Source organism: Heteronotia binoei, chromosome 21 (assembly GCF_032191835.1).
Source record: "Heteronotia binoei isolate CCM8104 ecotype False Entrance Well chromosome 21, APGP_CSIRO_Hbin_v1, whole genome shotgun sequence".
NCBI lineage: Eukaryota > Metazoa > Chordata > Lepidosauria > Squamata > Gekkonidae > Heteronotia > Heteronotia binoei.
In genome coordinates, this window is record NC_083243.1 from 30,600,271 (window position 1) to 30,623,163 (window position 22,893).

The following is a 22,893-nucleotide window of genomic DNA, read 5'->3' on the forward strand; positions in this document are numbered from 1 at the left end:
TCTTCCCAAAGAAACCTTCTGAGTCCCAACCTTAGGAAACAACAGCATTGTATTTCACATGATCCATCTTTCTCTTTTATATGAATCTGCCTCCTTCATAAAGTACTGGTTTGAATTGTGGAGTTTAACTTTTTATTTATTTTATTTATTTAAAACATTTATGTGCTGACTTTTTTTCTTATGGCGCTCAAGGTGGCTTACTGAATCCAGTTTCTTTTAAAAGTTCATTTCAAGGTTGGGTTGTATCATTTTGTTGCACTAACATGAATACTCCTTTATTGGGGAGGATATGGGAGGAGGAAGAGATGGAGATTGGATTTATGTCTCACCCTTCACTCAGAGTCTCAGGCTGATTCCGCATTTGGCGTTTGCCCTCCTTTCGCTCCAGGGTTGTTCCATGCGGGCCAGATTTCCCGATTCCGCATTAGAGGATTTCTTCCGGATTCAATTCCCAATCTGTTCCATGTTTTCTGATTCCGCATTACCGCTGCTCCCGGAGTTCCCCCTCCCTCATACGTTTCCCTGTTTTTTTACACGCATACGTGTTTGCTTTACAACGTAACGTCTTTGTTTGCATTACAACGTAATGCCAGAGGCATAATACTGGCAAAGTCAAGTGTTTTCCTTTCGCCCTGCCATTGGCAGGTTAAGCACCTGAGTCGGCGATCCACCGTTTTTATCCACACACGCTGAATGTTAAGCACACAGTTTTCTGTTAAAACTTATAACAAATTACAAACAGATGCGTGAAAGGGGAGGGGGGAAGAAATATTCAGAGGGGTTAAGGGAGAAAGTTTCCCCAACCTATCAAAAATATAAAGCTGTAAACTTAATCAAATTTCTGCTCCCGTTTGAGGCCATTGGGGGGGGGGGGATTGATAAAGGTGGCAATCACGCATGTTTAAAGTAGTTCGTGCAACATCACTTTTTATTTAGCTGTGTTGCAATGATCTTATTTGGAAAAAAATATAGCAGATAGGATTGATTTTTTTCGGAGGGGGGAAGAAAGTAATCACAATGCAATGGCACATTATTAAATTCACATGGAATATAGTAAAGAAGGGGGGCGGGTGCAAGTAAGTGATGCATTCGGGAAAAAGAAAATAGCGTTACATCGTATATTGTTTTCGCGTTGTAAAGCGAAACAAGTTGGTTTTTTAAAAAAAATTAATCAATTTCAGGAAAATATTGCATAATTTTCAAAGGGAGTAAAATTGCGGAAGTATGACGAAATAACTGGGCGGAATCATGGGCGTGGAGTTATGTGGGTGTGTTCTACTGATGCAAGAAATTTGACAGTGCACTGGCTCGAGTTCCGCACATAAAATTCTGAGCCTCGGAACCGCAGCAAAAAAAAAATCTGGTATTTTGCCGATCTCCTTAATCTGGGGCAACACCGCTTCGGAGGCGGGTCAAACTGCCGCCCCGGGTCAAAATGTGCGGAAACCAACATCTGCCCCAGAGGAAACACAGTGTCGGAGCCGGAGCAAAGGCTAATGTGGAATCACCCTCAGAGTGGCTTACAATCTCCTTCACTTTCTTTCTCCACAACAGAAACCTTGTGAGGTAGGTAAGGTTGAGAGAGCTCTGACTGAGAACTGCTCTTGAGTGAGCAGCTCTGAGGAAAACCTGTGGCTGACCCAAGGTCACCCAGCTGGCTGCATGTGAAGGAGTGGGGAATCAAACCCAGTTTTTCAGATTAGAGTCTGCTGCACTGCACAAAACTGGTTGAGATCTTAGCCCAACTCCTTGTTAAGTCTCCCCCTCTCATGTTTTTTGGCATCAATCTCAAGATCCTGATCATTACATTCAACATCCTCCCCCTCCCCTCACAATCCTGGCTCCTCAGGAGGGAATTCTTGGGGCACAAGAACAGGAACTCCCAGATCTGTGAGTAAACAAAGATGAGGTTTACCAGTTCCCTTGTGCAACAGTGCAAGAATGTTTTAACAGGCGTGACATCCATTTTAAAGCTGCTATCAGAATCAAATACGTTTAAAAAGAACGCATGCTGAGTGACATGAACTTCTTGCCCCTTCTCACAATGTCAATAATGCTTTTATGTACTGTGGTAGTAGTTTTGGGGGGCAAGGTACCTGGCAACCTGAGAAATATTGTCTAGAGAGGGACAAGCTTCTGGATGGTTTAAGGGCTGGTTCAGGAACATACATTCTGCCTAAATCTGGGACACACACCCAGGCTAATCTCAGAACACTTTGGCTTCTTGAAACAAAGATAGAAAGCTATTTGCAGAACTCAACTCACATGGCTGTGAACGATCATGGAATTTAGCCTCTTTTGACAGGGCCATCCTAAGCAGAGTTATTTCTCCTCAGCCCACTGACTTTAATGGACTTAGAAGAGCGCAACTCTGCTTAGGATCGCACTGCGAGCTGCTTGACCTGCTCCAGCCTGAAAGCACAAGCTGATCATGTGACTGCTGACACCATGTGATACACTCAGTGCAGACAGGCTTCTAAGCACACCCACTCCACCAGAATTAGGGTTGGAATTGAGTACAGGCTGTTTTCTTGCCAAAAGCACCATGAGAAGATGGTCATGAGACTGGGCCCTGACTTTATGAGGTCATTATCATGAACTTCATAACTAGGGTTAGATCTTGGTGGCCCTGTGAGGGCAGAAAAGTGAGGTATAAACTTTGCAAACATTGAAGTAACAAATAAAACCAGTGGTGACGTGAATCCTGTTTAAGAACACCATGCCTCTTTTTCTAGGAAAAGAGGGCTTCCCGCCTGCCATAGAAGCACACTCACTTGCATCTCTTGACTGTGGTTAAAACCAGGAGTCCCCAACTTTTTTAGGCTTGTGAGCATCTTTGGAATTCTGACCCAAGGGGATAGGAGCACTTCTGAAATGGCTGCAGCAGGATGCAGAGCCAGCTACAAAATGGCTGCCACCAGTGGCTGAACCAACCACAAAATGTCAGGAGGGTTATGCATAACTCTAATAGTTGAGTTGGGGTAGGCAGGTTGAGGTGAGAACATGGTGCGGGCAGGGTACATCGCTGGTATGACAATGTCATTTTTGAAGTAAAACCATAGTTTCCAGCTTCCTAGAGTCATGTTCTGTCACTTTTCCCCTGCTTATTAAGTCACACACCCCTGATGTAGCCAATCCTCTGAGAGCTTACAAGGCTCTTTTTGATAAGCTCTTGGAGGGTTGGTTATATCAGGGGTGTGTGGCCTAATATGCAAAGGAGCTTCTGCTAGAATTCCACCCCTGCTGGTCACACTATTGGGTTTAATACTTGACAGGTGCCAGGAAGGGTGCACATGGGAACCACGTTGGGGACCCCTGGTTAAACCCCAAAACTCCAGGCTTCTCATATCTCAGTTAGTTTTCTCTTTTGCAAACTCTACCGCTTGAGCAGAGCTTCCACTTACATTTTGGCTTTCCTCTTCTTTTTTGTCAGTTGGCTTGTCTGACTGTGATGCTGCTTTCCTCCTTAGGACAGAGTGAAAGAGAGACTATAAACCGGTCCCTGGGAAAGACATTCATGGCCCTTGAATTCAGGGAACCTGCTTGTGCAAGGGTTGTACTTCCCCGCCCCACCTCCTTTGCTTTGCAATGAGAAGAAATGAAGGATCTGAAGTGGGCAATAAGGCTGCATCCATATGGTGAGGAGTCTCCAGTTTGCATGCAGAGCTGCTGCAAATGCAGAGGTTTCTGCATTGCCAGTGAGATTTCCACACTGGAGTTTTCTGTATACTTATTCCCCATCAGCCCCCATTTCCCCCCTGCATTTCCCCCCACTGTGCCACTGGAGGGTTTTTTATGGCTTAAAAATAGTAAATATAACCAGGGGTCATTTTCTAGAAAAATAGGTGGTGGAGCTCATTAGCATAACTCATTAGCATATCTTCCCCCCCACACACCAAAAGGCCAGCAAGCCACCTGCTGCCCAATGACATATAAGAAGTAGAGAAAGGGTGGCATGGGCTTCACCAGAAATTAATGAGGGCTGCTGAGGGCGTGGCAAAACTCCTGATAGCTGCCTGTCTGCCCACTCTTCTAATCCAGAGGTTATTATGCAGCTGCACCTACTATTCAATGGACAAGGTAGGATGGGAGGAAGAGGGGTAATCATCAGAAAGGTTCAGGAGCTGAGCTCCTGCTGAATCTGAGGCCTGAATATAATACTAGATTAATTGCTGTTTGTTTGGGCTTTTTAAAGCTTTCTGGTGACTCTGCAGGGAAAATGGCAACAGAGGGGCTGATGGAAGGAAAATGGTGCCATTTGGGCAGGTCCATTGAAAATGGGCACTTTCCCATCTAGATGGCATGATACCACACTTCAGCTATGCTTGGACCTAAAAAGATCACAGAGAAACCGGCTTTTAAGCATTTTCATTTTCTGTACTTGAGTGTTCCTGTTACTTCAGGGTTTCCCACCCATTCCACATGTGTTTTGTTCCCTCTAGTGGTCGACTTGATATTATAGCGTTTTATGTCTGGCATAAAAACCTGAAGTTTAAATCTGCAGGGAGATACGCTGGATATAAAAAATGTAATACTGAATCAACCACTAGAGGGAGTAAAACATGCTAAACAGACCCTGCCCCTGGAAGCAATGGGCTCCTCCAGTTGGGGAAACAGCATAACAGAAGATGGGGGAAGGATTATTGAGGTCCGGTCAGAGCATGATGTCATACGGATGCTCCTCACCCCTCCTCCAAAAAAAAAAAAGCCCTCAAACACTGCAGTCTGGACGTCAAAGTGGAGAAGAGCTTCCACCTGTAAGCAACTTAACTTGGCCTAAATGAAAACCAGGACTGTGGCTATTCTTTCTGAAACAATACTGAGGATAACTGTGGACTTCAGACTAATTCATTGGTGGTCATCTGGTCTCTTCTCCTAAGGCAAGATCTCCAGTATCCATAGCACCTTTGACCAATGCTGCTAACGCCTTGCCTTGAAAATGTCTAAGAAAGGCTACCCCAATCTCCTCACATCGGTTGCCGGCCACTGGAGCCCCATGGGCTGAATCATGTTGCCAAGAGGCCAACCTGCTCCCCTCTGGCACTGCAGACTTCTTGACAGCAGGACCAAGTGCAATAAAAGAGGGTTGCTTTGTGCTATTCTGTGTCCGCACTTGTATTTTTCTGACCCAAGAGCCATTGTACACGGATGTGGGTGGGTGGGACAAGAGCTAGACACCAAAAGAAAACTGGAGAAGGGGTGGCCTTCCAACTCTCAAAGTGGTCCATCTATGAAACTCACTTTATTGCATCGGACACCATCAGAGTCACATGTAGCTGCTTTATACTGAATCAGACTCTTGGTCTATCAAAGTCAGTACTGTCTACTCTGACTGACAGCAGACAGGCTCATAGCTAACCAGGGGCCTACGAGGCCTGGGCCCCTCACCCCCGCCCCCTCATCCCAAGGCTGCCCTTCTCCCTCTCTCTCCTGCATGATTTAAATCTCCTGTGTGATTTAAAGGTGGACTAAATTTAAATCACACAGGAGAAGTGCCCAGGAGCAGTCACTACCCCCCAATCAGCTGATTGGTGGGCTCTAAATCATGTGAGGAGGGTGGCAGAAGCAATCATCAGCCTCCTGCACAATATAAAGGACCCCCTCCCCCATCCCCCCCGCACTCTGTAGCTACGGGGCTGGCAGCAGCTCTCCTGGGTTTCAGGTTTGCATCATCTTATCAGTGTTCCCTCTAAGCTGAGTTAGTGTGAGCTAGCTCACAGTTTTGTAGCCTCCGGCTCACACAGTTTTGTAGTAGCTCAGAAAGGTTGGCCCCAGAGCAAACGGATTAATGCAGTAGCCAAATCACTCGCTCTCAACCTTAATGCCAGTTGCTCACAAAGTGGAATTTTTGCTCACAAGACTCCACATTTTAGATAGCACTGCACCTGATCTTTTTAATTGGAAATGCAGGGGGTTGAACTTGGGACCTTCTGTGTGCAAAGCAGATGCTCTGCTACTGAGCCACAGCTAAAGACTCACTGCATTCAGCATGCAGCACCTATTAAAGAATGGTGACCTAATTTCAGCTGGTAGCCTAGATATTTTCAGCAATGTGATGCTGTATCTTGAGCATTGTCAGGTGATTTCATGGGGTCAGTGGACAGCCATGCTGCTGCTCACAGATAACGCAAAACATCCTTTCCCTCCATTACCGCGGCCGGAAGGACCCACCTTTTTGCCAGCAATTTATTCATTTCTTCCATTAGTCCTCCTCCTCCACTACTTGTTCGATTGGCATCGCTCTTGGAAGCCCCGCTGGGGCTGGAGCCTCCCGAACCATCCTCTGGCTTTTAAGACAGAAACCAGAACTTCTGTTCTTCAAGGCTCTTAAGACTCAGAGTCTGTTTTTGTGACCTACTTAAATGACTGTGAAACGCTAAAGTTGGCATTGCTCGCTTGTGTTGAGAAGGTGAACTAAAAGGCAACTGTACGCTCCTTTAGGTCGGTGGCTAAAGTGTGCTATGGACAGCGTGGTGAATTTTTGTCTGCTTCTGTTATAATTATTGAAATTTAAACATTTTTTAAAAAGTAGGTTTCTTAGCTGCAATTGTGTTGTTAAAAATATAATGGGGTGAAAGTTTGTTGTTGAAATTTAATTGTTAAAATTTAAGCATTTCAATTTTTAAAGTAGATTTCTTAGCTGCAATTGCGTTGTTAAAATATAATGGGGTGAAAGTTTGTTGTTGAAATTTAATTGTTGAAATGTAAGCATTTCAATTTTTTAAAAGTAGATTTTCTTAGCTGCAATTATGTTAAAAATATAATGGGGTGAAAGTTTGTTGTTGAAATTTAAGCATTTCGATTTTTTAAAGTAGATTTCTTAGCTAGAATTGTGTTGTTAAAAAATATAACAGGGTGAAAGTAACTTAAATTGCTTACTGCTATAGTTTCTCTTAGGCTGTTCACAGCAGAAGATGGGGCCTACTACCTTGGCCATGTTCTTACTGGTACTTCATTCTGGCCCAAACTAATTTACTTTAACCCACAAATAATACGACTCACTTCCCCTTTTCAGATTAGCAACTGAATATAATATACAGTATAGACAACTAAACCCAGCTGAATAAAACACAAGCAGATTCCAAGTTATGGACACAGTCCATGTGGTGAATATTACTTTCAAAATAAACTGAATATTAAGAGAAGCCATGCTGGATCAGGCCAATGGTCCATCCAATCCAACACTCTCTGTCACACAGTGGCCAAAAATCCCAGGTGTCATCAGGAGGTCCATCAGTGCGGCCAGGACACTAGAAGCCCTCTCACTGTGCCCCCCCCCCCCCCAAGCACCAAGAATACAGAGCATCACTGACCCAGACAGAGAGTTCCATCAATACTCTGTGGCTAATAACCACTGATGGACCTCTGCTCCATTAACACATTAGCACATGGTCTCCCTCTCCCTGTCTTCTTTAATTAGTAGGTTCCTGGATTTTAAAAAATGGCTTTGTTTTTCCACATGGGAACTGCTGAGGATAAAGGGGCTAGAAAAATGCACTGTATGTGGGTGGGTGTGTATTGTTAAATTTGGATCATATAATCTGATCAAGAGCTAGGTACGCTGATTGAGGGGACATCCTCATTCATTTCAACAGGCAACCAGATGATACTGTACATTTTAAAGTTTTTCCTTTTTTTCCATTTTTGCTCACAACAACCTGGTGAGGTAGGATGTGCTGAGAAAGACTGACTGGCCCAAGGTCACTCAGTAAGCATCCCTGGAATAGTGGGGATTTAAACCTGAGTCTCCCAGATCCTAGCAGTTTGAATAGCCCAAGGCTGGCCAAGCTCATCAGTGTTTGGGAGCTAAGCAGGGCCGGCCATGGTGAGTACATTGATGGGAAACAACCAAGGAAGACTGGAGTTGCTATGCAGATGAAAGCAATAGCGAACCACCTCTGTTTGTCTCTTGCCTGGAACGCCCCATGGATGGGGTCACCATAAATTGACTGCAACTCAACAGCACCTTCTTCATCTCCCAGGTCCTATTCTTCAAGCTTCAAGAGGGGATTAGGTAAACATATGGAGCAGAGGTCAGCCAGTGGCTATTAGCCATAAGTATAGAACAGGGGTGGCCAACGGTAGCTCTCCAGATGTTTTTTGCCTACACCTCTCATCAGCCCCAGCCAGCATAGCCAATGGCTGGGGCTGATGGGAGTTGTAGGCAAAAAACATCTGGAGAACTACCGTTGGCCACCCCTGGTATAGAAGGAACACTATATGTCTGGGGCAGTGATGCTCTGTATTCTTGGTGCTTGGGGGGCAACAGTGGGAGGACTTCTGTAGTCTGGCTCCACTGGTGTGGACCTCTTGATGACACCTGGTTTTTCACACCACTGTGTGACACAGAATGTTGGACTGAATGGGCCACTGGCCTGATTCAACATGGCTTCTCTTATGTACTCATGTTCTCATGACCATTTAACTTCTATACCACACTGGTTCTCAAATCACCCCATATTACAATGAAAGAGGATGGCGGAGAGGCAGGGACTTTCCTAAGGTCTCCTAGGAGTGAGCTGGACTTCTACCTTCTTGACTGGCACTCCTAACCTCTATGCTGCAAGCAGCACCTTGCCAGGAATCTTACCCGTTGTACTCTTCTTAATTTGGCACCAGCCAGAGCTGCTGCGAGTCCTGATACTGACCCATCATCAGGGCCAGTCCCCGCTGGCAAGGGGGGAGGGGGAGGCGGCGCAGTTCCTGTAGGTGGAGGAGGTACCGGTGGAGGAGGAGGTGGTGGAGGTCCACCAGACGACAAGGGTACTCCAACAGCAGCAGAGGGATGACCTGGTGGAAGGATAGGGCCTGAAACACAAAAGAATACTCCATTCAGTGACTCAAATGCCTTGATCCTTTAGTCACTGCCTATTGCCCCAATCAAGCAAATGAAGTTCGAGAGAGAGAGACTACCAAGCTGAGTTCCCACAGTTCAACAGAAAGATAATATGTACTGAGTGCATCAGTTGTATACTGCAGCCTCCCCCGTAAGGCCACAAGAATCTTAAGCACTAAGAGAAATACTGCTTCCCCAGAGACTTACTCAAGATGTCCTTTCCGCCTCCATTAACCACCAATCAGTAAATAATTCTCCAGCATTCCAGCCTCCAGCAGCTCCCCTTGCTATGAGACAAAGGCTTCCCTGCTTGATCAGAGTTCCTCCCACTTTCATACCCCTCTCCCTTGCTGAACTGGCATAATGCAAGAAATCTGCAAGCCCTTCAAAGGAAACTCTGTCCTCTATATACCATTACTAACTGTTCACTGATAACTCCTTTGCTTGAGCCTTTTGTAAAGCAATCGGGCAAGGTTATAGATACTTCTTCAATCCCACCAGCTTCTCGTTCTGTATCTGATCAATGATACTGATCCAGTGGATCAGTGGTTCTGGATCTGAAATACTCCCACCTCTCACTCTGAACTGATAAAAGGTATTGTCAGTTCTAAAAGAGCCAGTCCTTGGGTAGGAGGACATGATCCGTCCAAACATACCAGTGAGTGTCCCCCCTTCTACAGCACCCTTTCATTCATCTGAGGCAACATCTGGACAGGCGATTCATGGGATGGGTTGTCCCTGCTTTTGCAGAGGAAGAAAAGGGAGGACCCCAAGACTGTTGTGGATCACAAGGCCTGTGTGACTAATAGACACATGTGGTGGGGGGCTAAAGTAAGAAGAAGAATGGGAGTGAAATGGAGTAGCAAAACTGGGAGGATCTAACCCCATATGTAGAAACAAATTGCCTTTGATAAATATAGCTTTTTGTGAAATATGGCTTTTTTGTGTCATTTCTCAAACTGGTTTTACCCAAGAGTCACTGCAAGCCGCATGTAGACTGCTATTATCGTTGCTATGTTTTTGTTCATCTCTGAGAGAGTTGCTGCCATTCAAACACAACAGTTATTCTTTGGTTCAGCAATTACAAAGATAAATTCTTCCAAGACAGAGTGATATACTTGATTTATCCTTTACTCCATTTTCATCCTCACAACAACCTTATGAGAGCAGATAAGGTTGAGAGAGAGTGACTAGCCTGAGAGCCGTCCTGAGCCTGCTTCGGTGGGGAGGACGGGATACAAATTAAATATTATTATCATCATCATCCAGTCAGTTTCACAGAAGAATATGGCTCTGATTGGATCTCACAGCACGTAGGCCTATGCTTGGCCAAACTTGCTGGGCTGTAAGCACTGCTGGAACTCTGAGAAAGATCATGGGAGCTGCCACAAAATGGCTGCTGCAGGTGCAAGGCCAATCACAAACCACTGGGAGACTCCATAAATAGAGACAGCAACTTCTCGATGAGTGCTTGCAAAGGTGATACCTTTAGGGCCATATTGAAGCCACTCCTGCCCTGAGGAAGCAGAGGGAAGCTGAGATCAGCTTTGTGTTTTGAGAAACAGATGCTCTTTGGTAGCAGATTCTAAAAGAGTTCCCCCCCTTCAACTTATTATAGCTTTATACTGTTTGACTCAGTGCCCACCTCTTGGAATCAATTGAGACTGTGGAATTTGGTGGCACTGGGTTTCTCTCACTGCTGGAGGGAAGAAAGACCTAATGCCCTTGTTCCAAGCTGGAGAAGCAGAAAGAAATGCAGTCTTAATTTCTCCCTCCATCAAGAACATAACTGTTTATTACAAGAGGGTTGCTCTCCTGAGCCTGTTATTGACAGGATGCCAAAAGCGGTCCAGTAGCTTTCTCAGAGAAGAGACGGTCATAAAAGTGGCGAAATGAAACAAAGAAATAAGACAATAGATGGGAATTCAACATATTCATATCACAATCCTCCTCCCAAACTCAAGAAGAAAATGGGTACCAAGAAATACAGTGATGAGTACCATAGCACACTGGTGAACTCCATGCTCTAATCACACCCCATTGGTTCTCTACAGCTCCTACACTAAGATACATGTAATATGTACAAAGAGTTAGGTAGTTTATTTATTTTGAAGTATCTTTTTTAAAACAACAACAACTCTCCATTTACATCTATGAAATGTAAAGGTCTAAATTCTAGGATGCTCACGTATTATCCATTTCCAGCTGTTTCAAGAGATTAGCCATGAGTCATTACCTGCGTTTACTTTATCTGCCCCCATCACCATTCCTTTATGAATGACAGATGAACATCTCATACATGAAAAAATATACTTTAGGTAAATACATTTCCCCTATTTTCACAGGCTTTTAAGCACTATGAATTACAGAGAGTGTACACTGACTTCAAAGATACCCATCTAAGAGTTGTGAATAATTTCACATTTGAAAGAACCAAAGTACTTGTTTACATACACAGATCTCTATAGGACGGAGTTTGATGAATTGAGGTCTGTGATCACATGGGGAGAATGAACTACTATTGCCTATTAAAGGTTTTGCTGGCTTAGAGCCAATATGAGAACTATGCAATATGTGGGCTGTATTTTCATTCCTCTCTCTGAAATAATCTGTTCCTATGACAAGGAATCAATTCTGTGTTATAGACACACAGCTCATCTTGTAGATAACCACGCATAGTCAGATTTTGCAATGCTTAGCAGACACAGAATTTGCACCTCATAATAGCCAAACATGGCAGATGCTATACTCTTTCATCACAGATGTGACAGGATGTATGTGAAAAAACTCTGCTTATGTATATTGAGGGCAGCTTGGGGCCAAGCTGGAGATTTAAATTACACTGAATCAGGGCTTTTTTTGTAGCAGGAATTCTTTTGCATATTAGGTCGCACCCCCTTGATGCAGCCAATACTCAGAGAGTTTACAGTAGACCCTGTAATAAGAGCCCTGTAAGCTCTTGGAGGATTGGCTACATCAGGGTGTGTGTGGCCTAATATGCAAAGGAGTTCCTGCTACAAAAAGGGTCCTGCACTGAATCTAATATAGATTCAAGTGGGTAGCAGCATTGGTCTGAAGCAGCAAACGGAGTATGAGTCCAGTAGCACCTTTAGGACAAAAGCTTATACCTTGAATAAAACTTTGTTGGTCTTAAAGGTGCCACTGGACTCGAACTTTCTTCTACTGCATCTAATACCACAAATACATTTTTTAGTTGGGACTTGGGAGAAATTATTGGTTAAGAGATTTCCTGAATATACATAGCCCCATAATGATAACAAATCCATACACGCACACCTGTAAAATTTCAACAGGAAGACTATACCAATCTTCCTTCACTTTTGTGAAGGATTATGTTGCAATATGAGAATAAGCAGAGATGAGACTGCCAAGAAATTCTGATTAGAATGCCAAGCGCCTCGCAATGCAGGTGATTCTAACACACAGCTCTTGTGCAGCTCATTTTAAAACCAAAAGAGTTGTGATAAGATATACCTTCTCTGAGACATGATATTAATGTTTTGTCCCCAGAAAACATAATAGTCACTGGATACACTGGTCCTTCAGACAAAACAAATACTCGAGTGCAGAATGACCAGGTGAAAAGCAAAAACCAGTAGTTCAGTTACATCCCATTTGTAAGAATAAAACCGTCCGTAAGGATAAAAGTAATTGAGTATCACATCTACAATACGTCCTCCTAGGCTTCATCACAAGCCAGCCATTAGCGATTGACTCACAGTTAGCTCGTCCAAACTATTCTGTGAAGGATGATCATTCAAAACTATTCTGTGAAAGATGATCATTCAAAAATTTTGAAATAGTGTTCATACAGACAGAGGGCAATGACATCACCTCATATGAACAGATGGTGACCACATGTCCATCTAACATAGTATTCTCTACTCTGACTGCCCACAGCCCTCTAAGAGTCTCATTTCCAGCTTTGTCACCTGAGATCATTTAATTTGAGATAGCTGGGATTGAACCTAGCACCTTTGACATGAGAAGCAGTTACTAAACCATAGAATAATGGCAACAGTGTTCCCTCTAAGTTGAGTTAGTGTGCACTAGCTTACAGTTTTCTAGCCTCCAGCTCAAAGAGTTTTGTTTTAGCTCAGAAGAAGAAGAAACTGGATTTATATCCTGCCCTCCACTCTGAATCTCAGAGTGGCTTACAATCTCCTTTATCTTCCTCCCCCACAACAAACACCCTGTGAGGTAGGTGGGGCTGAGAGAAATCTTACAGCAGCTGCCCTTTCAAGGACAGCTCTGGAGAGCTATGGCTGACCCAAGGCCATTCCAGCAGCTGCAAGTGGGGAATCAAACCCAGTTCTCCCAGATAAGAATCTGCACACTTAACCATTACACCAAACTGGCAAAATGTTCCCAGAGCGTACTAATTTATGCAGTAACGCACAACTATAATAGCAGTAGCTCACAAATTAGAATTTTTGCTCACAAGACTCCACAGCTTAGAGAGAGAGTTGAATGGCACCTTAGCAGTTCTTTGGAGTAATCCTTTACATGTTTTAGAGGTCTAAAGCAATGCTCAACCAAGTTTGCTTCCCAAATCTTTCGATAAAATATGCTCCACAATTGAATGAAATAGATTGCACAAATCTTGTAGGCTGTCTGTTTGGACAGATATCCTTACATTATGCTTAAGTCTATATTATTCCAGAATGGTAAAGAACTACTGGACTAGTTCCCTGAGGAAAGTCAGAAATGTGACAAGGAAGATATTTTCAAAGTTGTTTCATTTAGCTCACAAATTATGAAGTGAGGCAAGTGAGGACAGATAAACTAACAAAATGTTGAGGACTGTTAACTTTGAAAGATTTATTCACCAACATGTAGGTCCTTGGCCATGGTCTAAAAAACACCCGATGCAAAACAAATTGAAGGTAACCAGATCTGAGTCTGGCAGGTCCCTGGGAACACTATAAATGTCACCTTGTGTTCACATACACTAATTTTTTGTGTGCCACCAAGTTGATGTCTCAGAGGGTGTTCAAGGAAAGAGACATTCAGAGGTGGTTTGCCATTGCCTGCCTCTACATCACAACACTGCTTAGCTTCTGAGATCTGATGAGATAGGGCTAGCCGGAGTGGGGGGGGATAAATAGACAGGGCTGAGTTATTGTTATTCTAACTTAAATATTCCATTCTCCTACTTTCTTAATGACTCTTGATGACGATTTTTCTTCTTTACAGAGCCTTTTGCACCAGGTCAGGTATTCAGAATACATTTTCCATTATTTAATATCACAGCTCACCTCAACTGTTGATCTTTCCTCAAGGCTGAATAAAACTTGGCTGAAACATTATCTCAGAGCTCTTTCCACACAGTTCCACTTAACTGAAAACACTAATCATCTTTTTGGTACCCTTCTCTGAACTCTGCCCCAAATTTTCAGGCTCCCTCCCCACTTAAACATGAAAAATAAAAGCCAATGATACCACTGAGATCTAATAAGGTCTACAGCTGTAGTATTTTTGTCTAGCTGAGGTGGGGGAGGCCTCTGTTTTTGCACTTCAATGTTATGAATTATCAGAAACAGTTGTGCAAAGGGGAGTTATAATGTTTTAAAATACATAAACAAAAGGTAGCATTTCTCTATTTTTGTCTCATGTTCTAATTTTTGTTCAGCTAGTGATCTATAATAATCTAACATCAGGAGCAGGCAATTTCCTGAACATGTGCCAGACAGCAACAGGACAACCCATTTTGCGCAATACATGAGTCCAATTCTCTGCCAGAGCAACAAAGAGCCTTTGAAGTGCTGGCAGCACTGTTGGGTTTTAGCTGGCTCCTACTTTGTCCGGCCAAGTACCAGCCTCGATCCTTCCACCCTGACCCCTGTCTACTAATACAGTGACATCTTCATAGATAGGCGTTGCATCCTTTTGGATCTCAGACCAGCATGAGATGTACCTCATCTAGGTCTGATCCTGATCTACAGACTCTCACAGAAGATCTTGGAACTGAACCCCCAGGAGTAGAAAGGGATCAAACCTTAAATAGGGTGGAACTGAAGGAGTCTGCTCCTCCCTACAATTTAACCAAAAACTTTCTGGTTCCCCTCTACGTCTTTCAGCTGCTATTTTAAGATATGCCTCAGCTCTGGGTCTCCAGCCAGTGTGGTTCTCTGGATTGTAGCCTACGCAACCTACCTTTCCCATAACCGCTAAGAATTTTCCTGAAAGGCTGACAGAAAATGTGGTTTTATAACCAACCAGTGGGAAGCTAACTTTTTTTCTCTCTTTAAACCCAGCTATGTCAAGCCATGTACTTACTCAAGTGGGAAATGGTTGATGAAGTCATGTAAGGAGGGGTCCTCTTGGGCAAATTCACCTCAGAAACAGCCGCGTAATGGGGAGGTAACGAAACAAAGTGTGACATGGATTGATAGAGGTGATGTGGCGCGTGAGGTGGAAGTTGGGAAGGTTGCGAAAAAGGCTGGATAAAGGACCCAGTTGGGCTGGTTATAACAGGCAGATGGGAAATGGGCACAGCTTCCAAATAGGAGAAAAAGCCCTCGTCTGTTCTCTTTACCTGGGTCCTAGAGGAGGTTAGAGGAATTTGTGTGGCTACATGTTCATCAGGGTGGCCATTCAGACCTAGATGAGGTACATTTTCTGAGGCGACTTGGACCACTGTGTCTGTAGACCCTCTGATCCTGCCATTCTGGGCTGGAATCACAGGAAGCACTACTGGAATATGGGGCTGCAGGACCAACCCCTTTTGAATAGGGGGCGTGAGGGTTACAGGAGGAGAGGAAGACTGAGGAGAATATGAAAGAGAGGAACGTCTGATGGGCTGCTGAGGGGTGAAAGGATAATGGGAAGCAGGTGCAGGGGGAGGGGATAAAGAGATTTGTTTGGTGGTCCTTGTAACAGGCTTGTGGCCTGGCCATGCTGGACAATAGGATGGGCTGGGAGATGGCGAGAAATCAGAGGCAGATTGTTGATGGCCAACTACAGGGGATTCTCTGGCTCTGTGAGGAGACTGGATGGAAGAGGCTCTGCTGGTGGGTTCAGGGAGAGAAGGAGACGCCGAAGAGATCACTTTGGCATATGGAGGTGGAGGAGGAACAGTGGCAGCAGAAGTGGAAGCGTTGTAGTTACTGTAGTCAGGAGGAGGAGAGTGGCCGTGGAAAGGGGAAGAAGACACTTTAATCTGAATGGTAGAGACTGAAAAGGACAGAGAGGGGAGGAAAAAATAAAAATGGGTTTATACAGAGGATTGAATTAAAGTAATGGTTAGAATAAAAGGATTAAATAAATCAAAACCCAAGCTTAAAAAAAAAAAGTTAATGCGGATGTTGCTTTTAAGGATGAGCCTAGAAAAGCTGCTAATTCATTTAGTCCAAAGCCAACACAAAACACAACACAGGCCTGTCAACTACCAAATCCTTCACAAAGAAGAGGAGGAGGAGTTAGTTTTATACCCTGCTCTTTCCTATCAAAAGAGTCTTGGAGCAGCTTACAATCACCTTCCCTTCCTCTCCTCATACCCTATGAGGTAGGTGGGGCCGAGAGAACTATGACTGACCCAAGGTCACTCAGCTGGCTTTCTGTGGAGAAGGTGTGGGGAATCAAACCTGGTACTCCAGACTTGAGTCCCTCACTCTTAACCACTTCACCATGCTGGCTCTCAACCCATCAACATAAACAGCTTTTTGTTCAAGATCCACCTGTTTATACCTTAACTCAACCTAAGAGTGTGGTTGCCAACTCTGTACCTCACGCTGCTCTGGTATCATGTATATAATATGGAGAACAGGTTGGAGGGAAGCATGGCATAGTTAGTGTGGTTAGCTCCCTGCTTATTAAGGAGTGATTCCCACTCCTATCTGGTCCTCAAGGCCATATACATGTTACTGGAATTGTATGGGAAACGGCAACACCGAAACAGCAATCAAATCAGCAGGCCAACAACATGCATAATCAAGGGCACTGTGACTTTATACATAGCTCATTATCATTGACCATGAGCCAACACAAGACTAAAGATGTCTTAATCCTGAGGTACAGCATCCGTTCTGCATGCAGAATGTCCCAAATTCAATCCCTTGTATCAGCAGCAAAAAGGAACAGCTAGCAGGTGACGTGAAAGACCTTGGCCTGTGACCTTGAAGAAATGTTGCCAGTCAGACTACAGCAAGTCCCCAAGTTACAAACAGGTTGTGTTCCAGAAGTTTGTTTGTAAGTTGGGTATTTGGAAATTAAAACACATTTCTCACCGAGATGCAGGTCAAAGATGGTTTCAGAGGGTAGCTGTGTTGGGTTTGCAGTAGAAGAGCTACATCTGATTCCTGTGACACCTTAGAAACCAACAAGGGATTTAGAGTACAATTGTTCAAGTCGAAGTATCTAGTGAAGGGAGCTTGGAATTTTGAAAGCTCCTACCCTGAACATCTTGGCCTCTAAAGTGTCACTGGACTTGAATGAAACAGATGTTGTTTAGATTAATGGATCAGCCCACGGAAGTCTATTTAACTTATAATGTAGCTGAAATTCTGTATTTTTAAAAGGAGAACAGGAAAACAATACTGTTATAATACTGCTATCCCTGGCATCTCCAACTAAAAAGGGTCCAGGCAAGCAGGCATGAAAAACCTCAGCTTGAGACCCTGGAGAGCCGCTGCTAGTCTGAATAGACAATACTGACTTTGATGGACTGAGGGTCTGATTCAGTAGAAGGCAGCTTCATATGTTCATATGTGCTGTAATTAAACAAATAAAATAATGGTAGAATGAGAAAATGTTTTTGTTAATGCTAGTATGGTTGTGCTTGTAGAAGGCAGATCTCATTACTGAAAGCTAAGGCTAAGCGGCAGAACTTTGGGGAAGGGCTGCAGGTGGTTCTTTAACTCATTTCTGAAGCTAAATGGCTTCTAAGTGTTGGAATCTTTTAGGAGCAGCCAACACAAACCCACTTCAGAAGGGAAAGGTGGCTAATTTATCATAAACCAAAGGCTCCCCCCCCACCCTTGCTTAGTCTCCATTAGTACTTTGTGAGTGTCTATTCTTCTACATTATCCCTCCTTGATCACTTGTGGCTTCTCCCATAACTACCCTGCTACCAGTTCTGAACATGTGAGTCACTGCCTGTGTTTGTAAACGCCAGTCATTTGTAAGTCGAGGACTTGCTGCAGAGAATATTGGTTTTGATTAGACCAGTATTCCGACTCAGCATAAATCAGCTTTGCATGCTCAAATGCCTTTTTAAACTTTGCTCCTTTGTGACATGTGTGTATTATAATGCCAGATAGGAGAGACAGAATATACAACTGTGGCAGAACAGCCCCACTGGGTGGTGGCTGGTTACCAGAGTGTTCTCCTGGAAACCTTGGGTCTAAGGGAGTTTCCAACCAAGGAAAGGTATCTTCCCCCTTTCCTTCCATAACAAAAAAACCAATACAGATTTGGCATTTGCGTTACAGACCAACTGAAGCCAAAGAGAGCCAAGAGCTTGGATTAAGGATGTGAAAGGACCTATTTAACAACTTCTGAAATCCCACAGCACACCGAGAGGTAAGTTCAAAGGTTCTGCACTTTAAACTTCCAGTTAAAATCTTTGCAATTTGTTCCTCTGTGTTCCATTATGCGGTCCGTTGCTGTCTGACTGGAGCATTTTTAAACCACAGAATAATCCCCATTGATATTCAACAGGCCAAACTGTTTCCATAAAAGCACAGGGAGCAGCCAAGAGTTAATAGAGACAGGCAGTGAGAAGGCTGGACGCAAAAGAATGTTACGTGCCTGTGGTAGAGGTTCTTCTTTCCAGAGATTCCTGGCGCTGCTGCTGCTCCATCGCTTGCCTAGAACAGAGGGGAAAAAATTATCCTGTTATATTTAATTCATTTATTTAATTCATTTATACTCTGCCTTTCTTCCCAGTTAGTTTGTATAAGGCAGGGGTGGCCAAACTTTGATAAATGTAAGAGCCACACAGAATAAACGTCAGATGTTTGAGAGGAGGGAGGGAGGGAGGGAGGAAGGAAGGAAGGAAGGAAGGAAGGAAGGAAGGAAGGAAGGAAGGAAGGAAGGAAGGAAGGAAGTTCAACCAGAAGCGTCAAGCCAAGCATATAATGGTTCCCAATGTTTTTTTAGCCTCTTCCATAGTCTTGTCTCTCAGTAGAGAAGATAAGTAGTCCAATTCAGCTGTATCTAATATTTTTCCAATCAGTTCTTGTTTTGTAGGCAGTCCCCAGTGTTCCCATTTTTGCGCAATCAATATTCTTGCTGCTGTATTAATATGTGCCATCAAATGTTTTGTCTCTTTTGTATAATCACTAGGATATATGTTCAATAAAAATAACTCTGGTTTAAATTGAATTTGCATTCTTAATATTTTCTGCAATAACTCATGTATCATCTCCCAATAGCCTTTAATAACATCACAAGACTACCACATACGATAAAAAGTTCCAATGTGAGATGTACATTTCCAACAATTATTAGATACTTTAACATACATTTTAGATAATTTTTCAGGAGTTACATACCATCTATAGAACATTTTATAAACATTTTCTTTGAAAGCAACCAATTTAGTTATGGTAATTCTAAGTGATCTCCAGCCCTCACCTGAAGATTGGCAACAATGGTTCCCCAGGAGGAAATGGCTTATTTGGAGGGTGGAGTCTATGGCATTGTACCTTCCCTCAAATTTTCAGGAATTTCCCAACCTGGAGTTGGCTGCAAAGGAAGATGCTGCTGAACAGGAGCGAGCAAGCAACCAGTTCTGGTTAAGTCATGCCAATGAGGTGGCATCAAGTCACCCAGAAGGTGCTGCCAGGCCTAGAATATAGCCAACCTCCAGTTGGAGCCTTAAGATCTCCTGGCATCACAACTGAACTCCATACAACACACATCTCTTCCCCCTGGAGAAAATAACTGCTTTGGAGGGTAGACTCTTCACCCAAAGGGTGATTAACATGGGGAATTCACTGCCACAGGAGGTGGTGGCGGCTACAAGCATAGCCAGCTTCAAGAGGGGATTGGATAAAAATATGGAGCAGAGGTCCATCAGAGGCTATTAGCCACAGTGTGTGTGTGTGTGTGTATATAAAAAAAATTTGGCCACTGTGTGACACAGAGTGTTGGACTGGATGGGCCATTGGCCTGATCCAACATGGCTTCTCTTATGTTCTTATGACTCTATGGCGGGGTGGCCAAACTTGCTTAATGTAAGAGCCACAGAATAAGTGTCAGATGTTTGAGAGCTGCAAGACATGAACATCAGATGTTGAGAAAAGGAAGGAAGGAAGGAAATATAGAGGGAGAAGTGGAAAGAAAGCAACTTTAAATGCATTCTCTAAGCCACCAGCTGTCTTGGCTAGGAGAAGGGATTTTAAGAAACAAATGTCTTCTCCCAGCAGGCCAATGGGATGGTGGGGGTTTCGAGAGCCACACAATATGTGCGAAAGAGTCACATGTGGCTCCTGAGCCACAGTTTGGCCACCCCTGCTCTATGGCATTATAAAATTTAAACATATAAATATATAAAATTTAACCTAGCATATATAAAATTTAATCTAGTTTCATACAACAAGATAAACTGTATCTCAGAATCTCGTATTTGGAGCATTACCTGCCTCTACAGTTCAGGCACAGCCAAATATGCCAGCTGGTTTTTGGGATCTATTACCTGCCCACCCTCAGAGCAAGCAAAATTATGTAGGACAGATGCGCCAGTGGACAGAGTTAGTACTACACAGAACCTACAGTTTCCAGGAATACCCACCAGAGGGCCTTTCGTATGGAAATCACGTTGAAGACTGATCGCTAACACTTATAATCTGTCCTCTCTTTGGTTAATTAAAAAGCAAATGCTCATGCTTTGAGCTAATGTATTAATATGAACAATACACAAAAACTCCTTTAGAAATTACAACAGCACGTTAAAAAGAATAATTTCATTCTGTTCATATTAACGCAGTCTGAGCAAAATATATGCAATGAAAATATTTTCAAAATATATGTCATGATCTGTTTTAACTAAAAAGCACCTCCTGAATTTGAACTGAATCTTCTGATCCTTCCTAGAAACAGAAAAATCCAATGATTAAAAAAAAAAAAACCACCAGAGCATTCCTAACGCAAGTTAATTAAATCGTTACTTTGGATAAAGGTAATTTCTAATAAAATATATAAGAACATGAGATTGCAAGAAGCATCCTGCTGGATCAAATGAGTGGTCCATCTAGAAGTCCAACATCCTAAAACAGCTGCCTAGCAGGGCCCACAAGCAGGCAACAAGACATTCACCTGATGCTCCCTCCTAGGATTGGTTTTCAGAGCTTTGCTGCCTCTGTATATGGATTCTAGGGTTGCCAATCCCCAGTTGAGGGCAGGGGATCCCCAGGTTTGGAGGCCCTCCCCCTGCTTCAGGGTCATCAGAAAGTGGGAGGAGGGGAGGGAAATGTCTGCTGGGAACTCTATTATTCCCTGTGGAGACTTATTCCCATAGGAAATAATGGAGAATTGATCCGCGGGTATCTGGGGCTCAGAGGGTGGGGGGGTTGAATTTTGAGGTAGAGGCACCAACTTCTTCAGCATAGCATCCAGTGCCTCTTCCCAAAATGCCTCCCAAGTTTCAAAAAGATTGGACCACTGGGTTCAATTCTATGAGCCCCTAAAGAAGGTGCCCCTATCCATTATTTCCTATGGAAGGAAGGCATTTAAAAGGTGTGCAGTCCCTTTCAATGTGATGGCCAGAACTCCCTTTGGAGTTCATTTATGTTTGTCACACCCTTGGTCCTGGCTCCACCCCCAAAGTGTCCTGGCTTAACCCTCAAAGTCTCCTGGTTCCACCCCCAAAGTCCCCAGATATTTCTTGAATTGGACTTGGCAACCCTAATGAATGCTGTCTTTTCTACCATGGCTAGAACTGATTTATATATGATTTAGTGCCAGTGTGGTAAATGGCCACTGCCCAGACAATTTAGAATCCCAGTTTGGTCCAAGATAGAGGGAAGAAGATTGGATTTGAAATGGGATTTTGTGAAAATGACACTGATGAGGGTCAACTGATGACAGGAAACTGATAACTAATGGAGAGCTTTAAGAACACTGAATTAAATACACTAAAATCATACATGGTCAGGGCCTTTTTTTGTAGCAGGAACTCCTTTGCATATTAGGCCGCACACCCCTGATGTAGCCAATCCTCCTGGAGCTTACAGGGTTCTTCGTACAGGGCCTACTGTAAGCTCTTGGAGGATTGGCTACATCAGGGGTGTGTGGCCTAATATGCAAAGGAGTTCCTGCTACAAAAAAAGCCCTGGATGAGATACTTCTGTAGGATCCCACACAACAGAACATCCACCTTTCCCCTGAAATGGTCAGTTCGGGCTACTACAGACATCAAAAAGGTAAAGAAATCAGGGTTTTAATAATAATAATAATTTTTTATTTCTATCCCGCCCTCCCCGCCGAAGCAGGCTCAGGGCGGCTCACAGCATAAAATACACATTACATCAGTTTACATTATAAAAACATGGTTAAACAGTTATAAATTATTAAAATTAACATAACAATATGGCGTTATAAACATTAATTTCGTAAACATCAGATAATAAAAACATTTCCAGCAGCATACCTAGCTTTTTGTCACTTGTGCCCCCCCTTAATTTATTTTAAACATTTTAATGTTAAATATGTGTCTATTTAAGTGTCATGGGTGCTGGGGACCCTTCAGAGGAAGTTGAGTCTGATGAGGAAACTGTGCCCCTGCCACCTGCACCAGTGCCCCTGCCTCCTGCTGGAGAAGATCCCAGCCCCCCTGCCTCGCCCTCTCGGGTGGCTCGTGTGCGTGACCGCCTCCGGCAGGACCTCAGGGATCGGAGGAGGGCGGCACGCTCACAAGCAAGACGCTCCCTGAGCCCTGAGTTCTGAGAGGATTCTGGCCCTTCTAAGAGCAAGGATGCTTGAGTGGTAACAGGATCCTGGCTGCCTCCCTGAGCCAGCAATTAGCCCAAACGGGCAACAGCCAGCAGAGGGCTATATAGCTGTGGGCTTTGGGAGGAAGCTTTGTGGAAGCA

The 22,893-nt window shown here is 43.7% G+C and overlaps 1 protein-coding gene across 8 annotated transcripts in view; it reads right to left on the minus strand.

The window, feature by feature from the left end:
- The window catches only part of EVL (Enah/Vasp-like), a 240,395-nt gene that overhangs the window by 26,423 nt on the left and 191,079 nt on the right, over positions 1-22,893 (minus strand). For 6 of the 8 annotated variants that reach the window (XM_060261600.1, XM_060261597.1, XM_060261601.1 and 3 more), the window contains 5 exons: positions 18,608-18,666; positions 15,137-16,033; positions 8,591-8,808; positions 6,172-6,287; positions 3,405-3,465 (listed from right to left, as the gene is read on the minus strand). In XM_060261600.1, the coding sequence (XP_060117583.1) occupies positions 3,405-3,465; positions 6,172-6,287; positions 8,591-8,808; positions 15,137-16,033; positions 18,608-18,666 (1,351 nt within the window). The remainder of the gene's footprint in view (positions 1-3,404; positions 3,466-6,171; positions 6,288-8,590; positions 8,809-15,136; positions 16,034-18,607; positions 18,667-22,893) is intronic. The other 2 variants (XM_060261598.1, XM_060261602.1) reach the window with 1 other exon arrangement.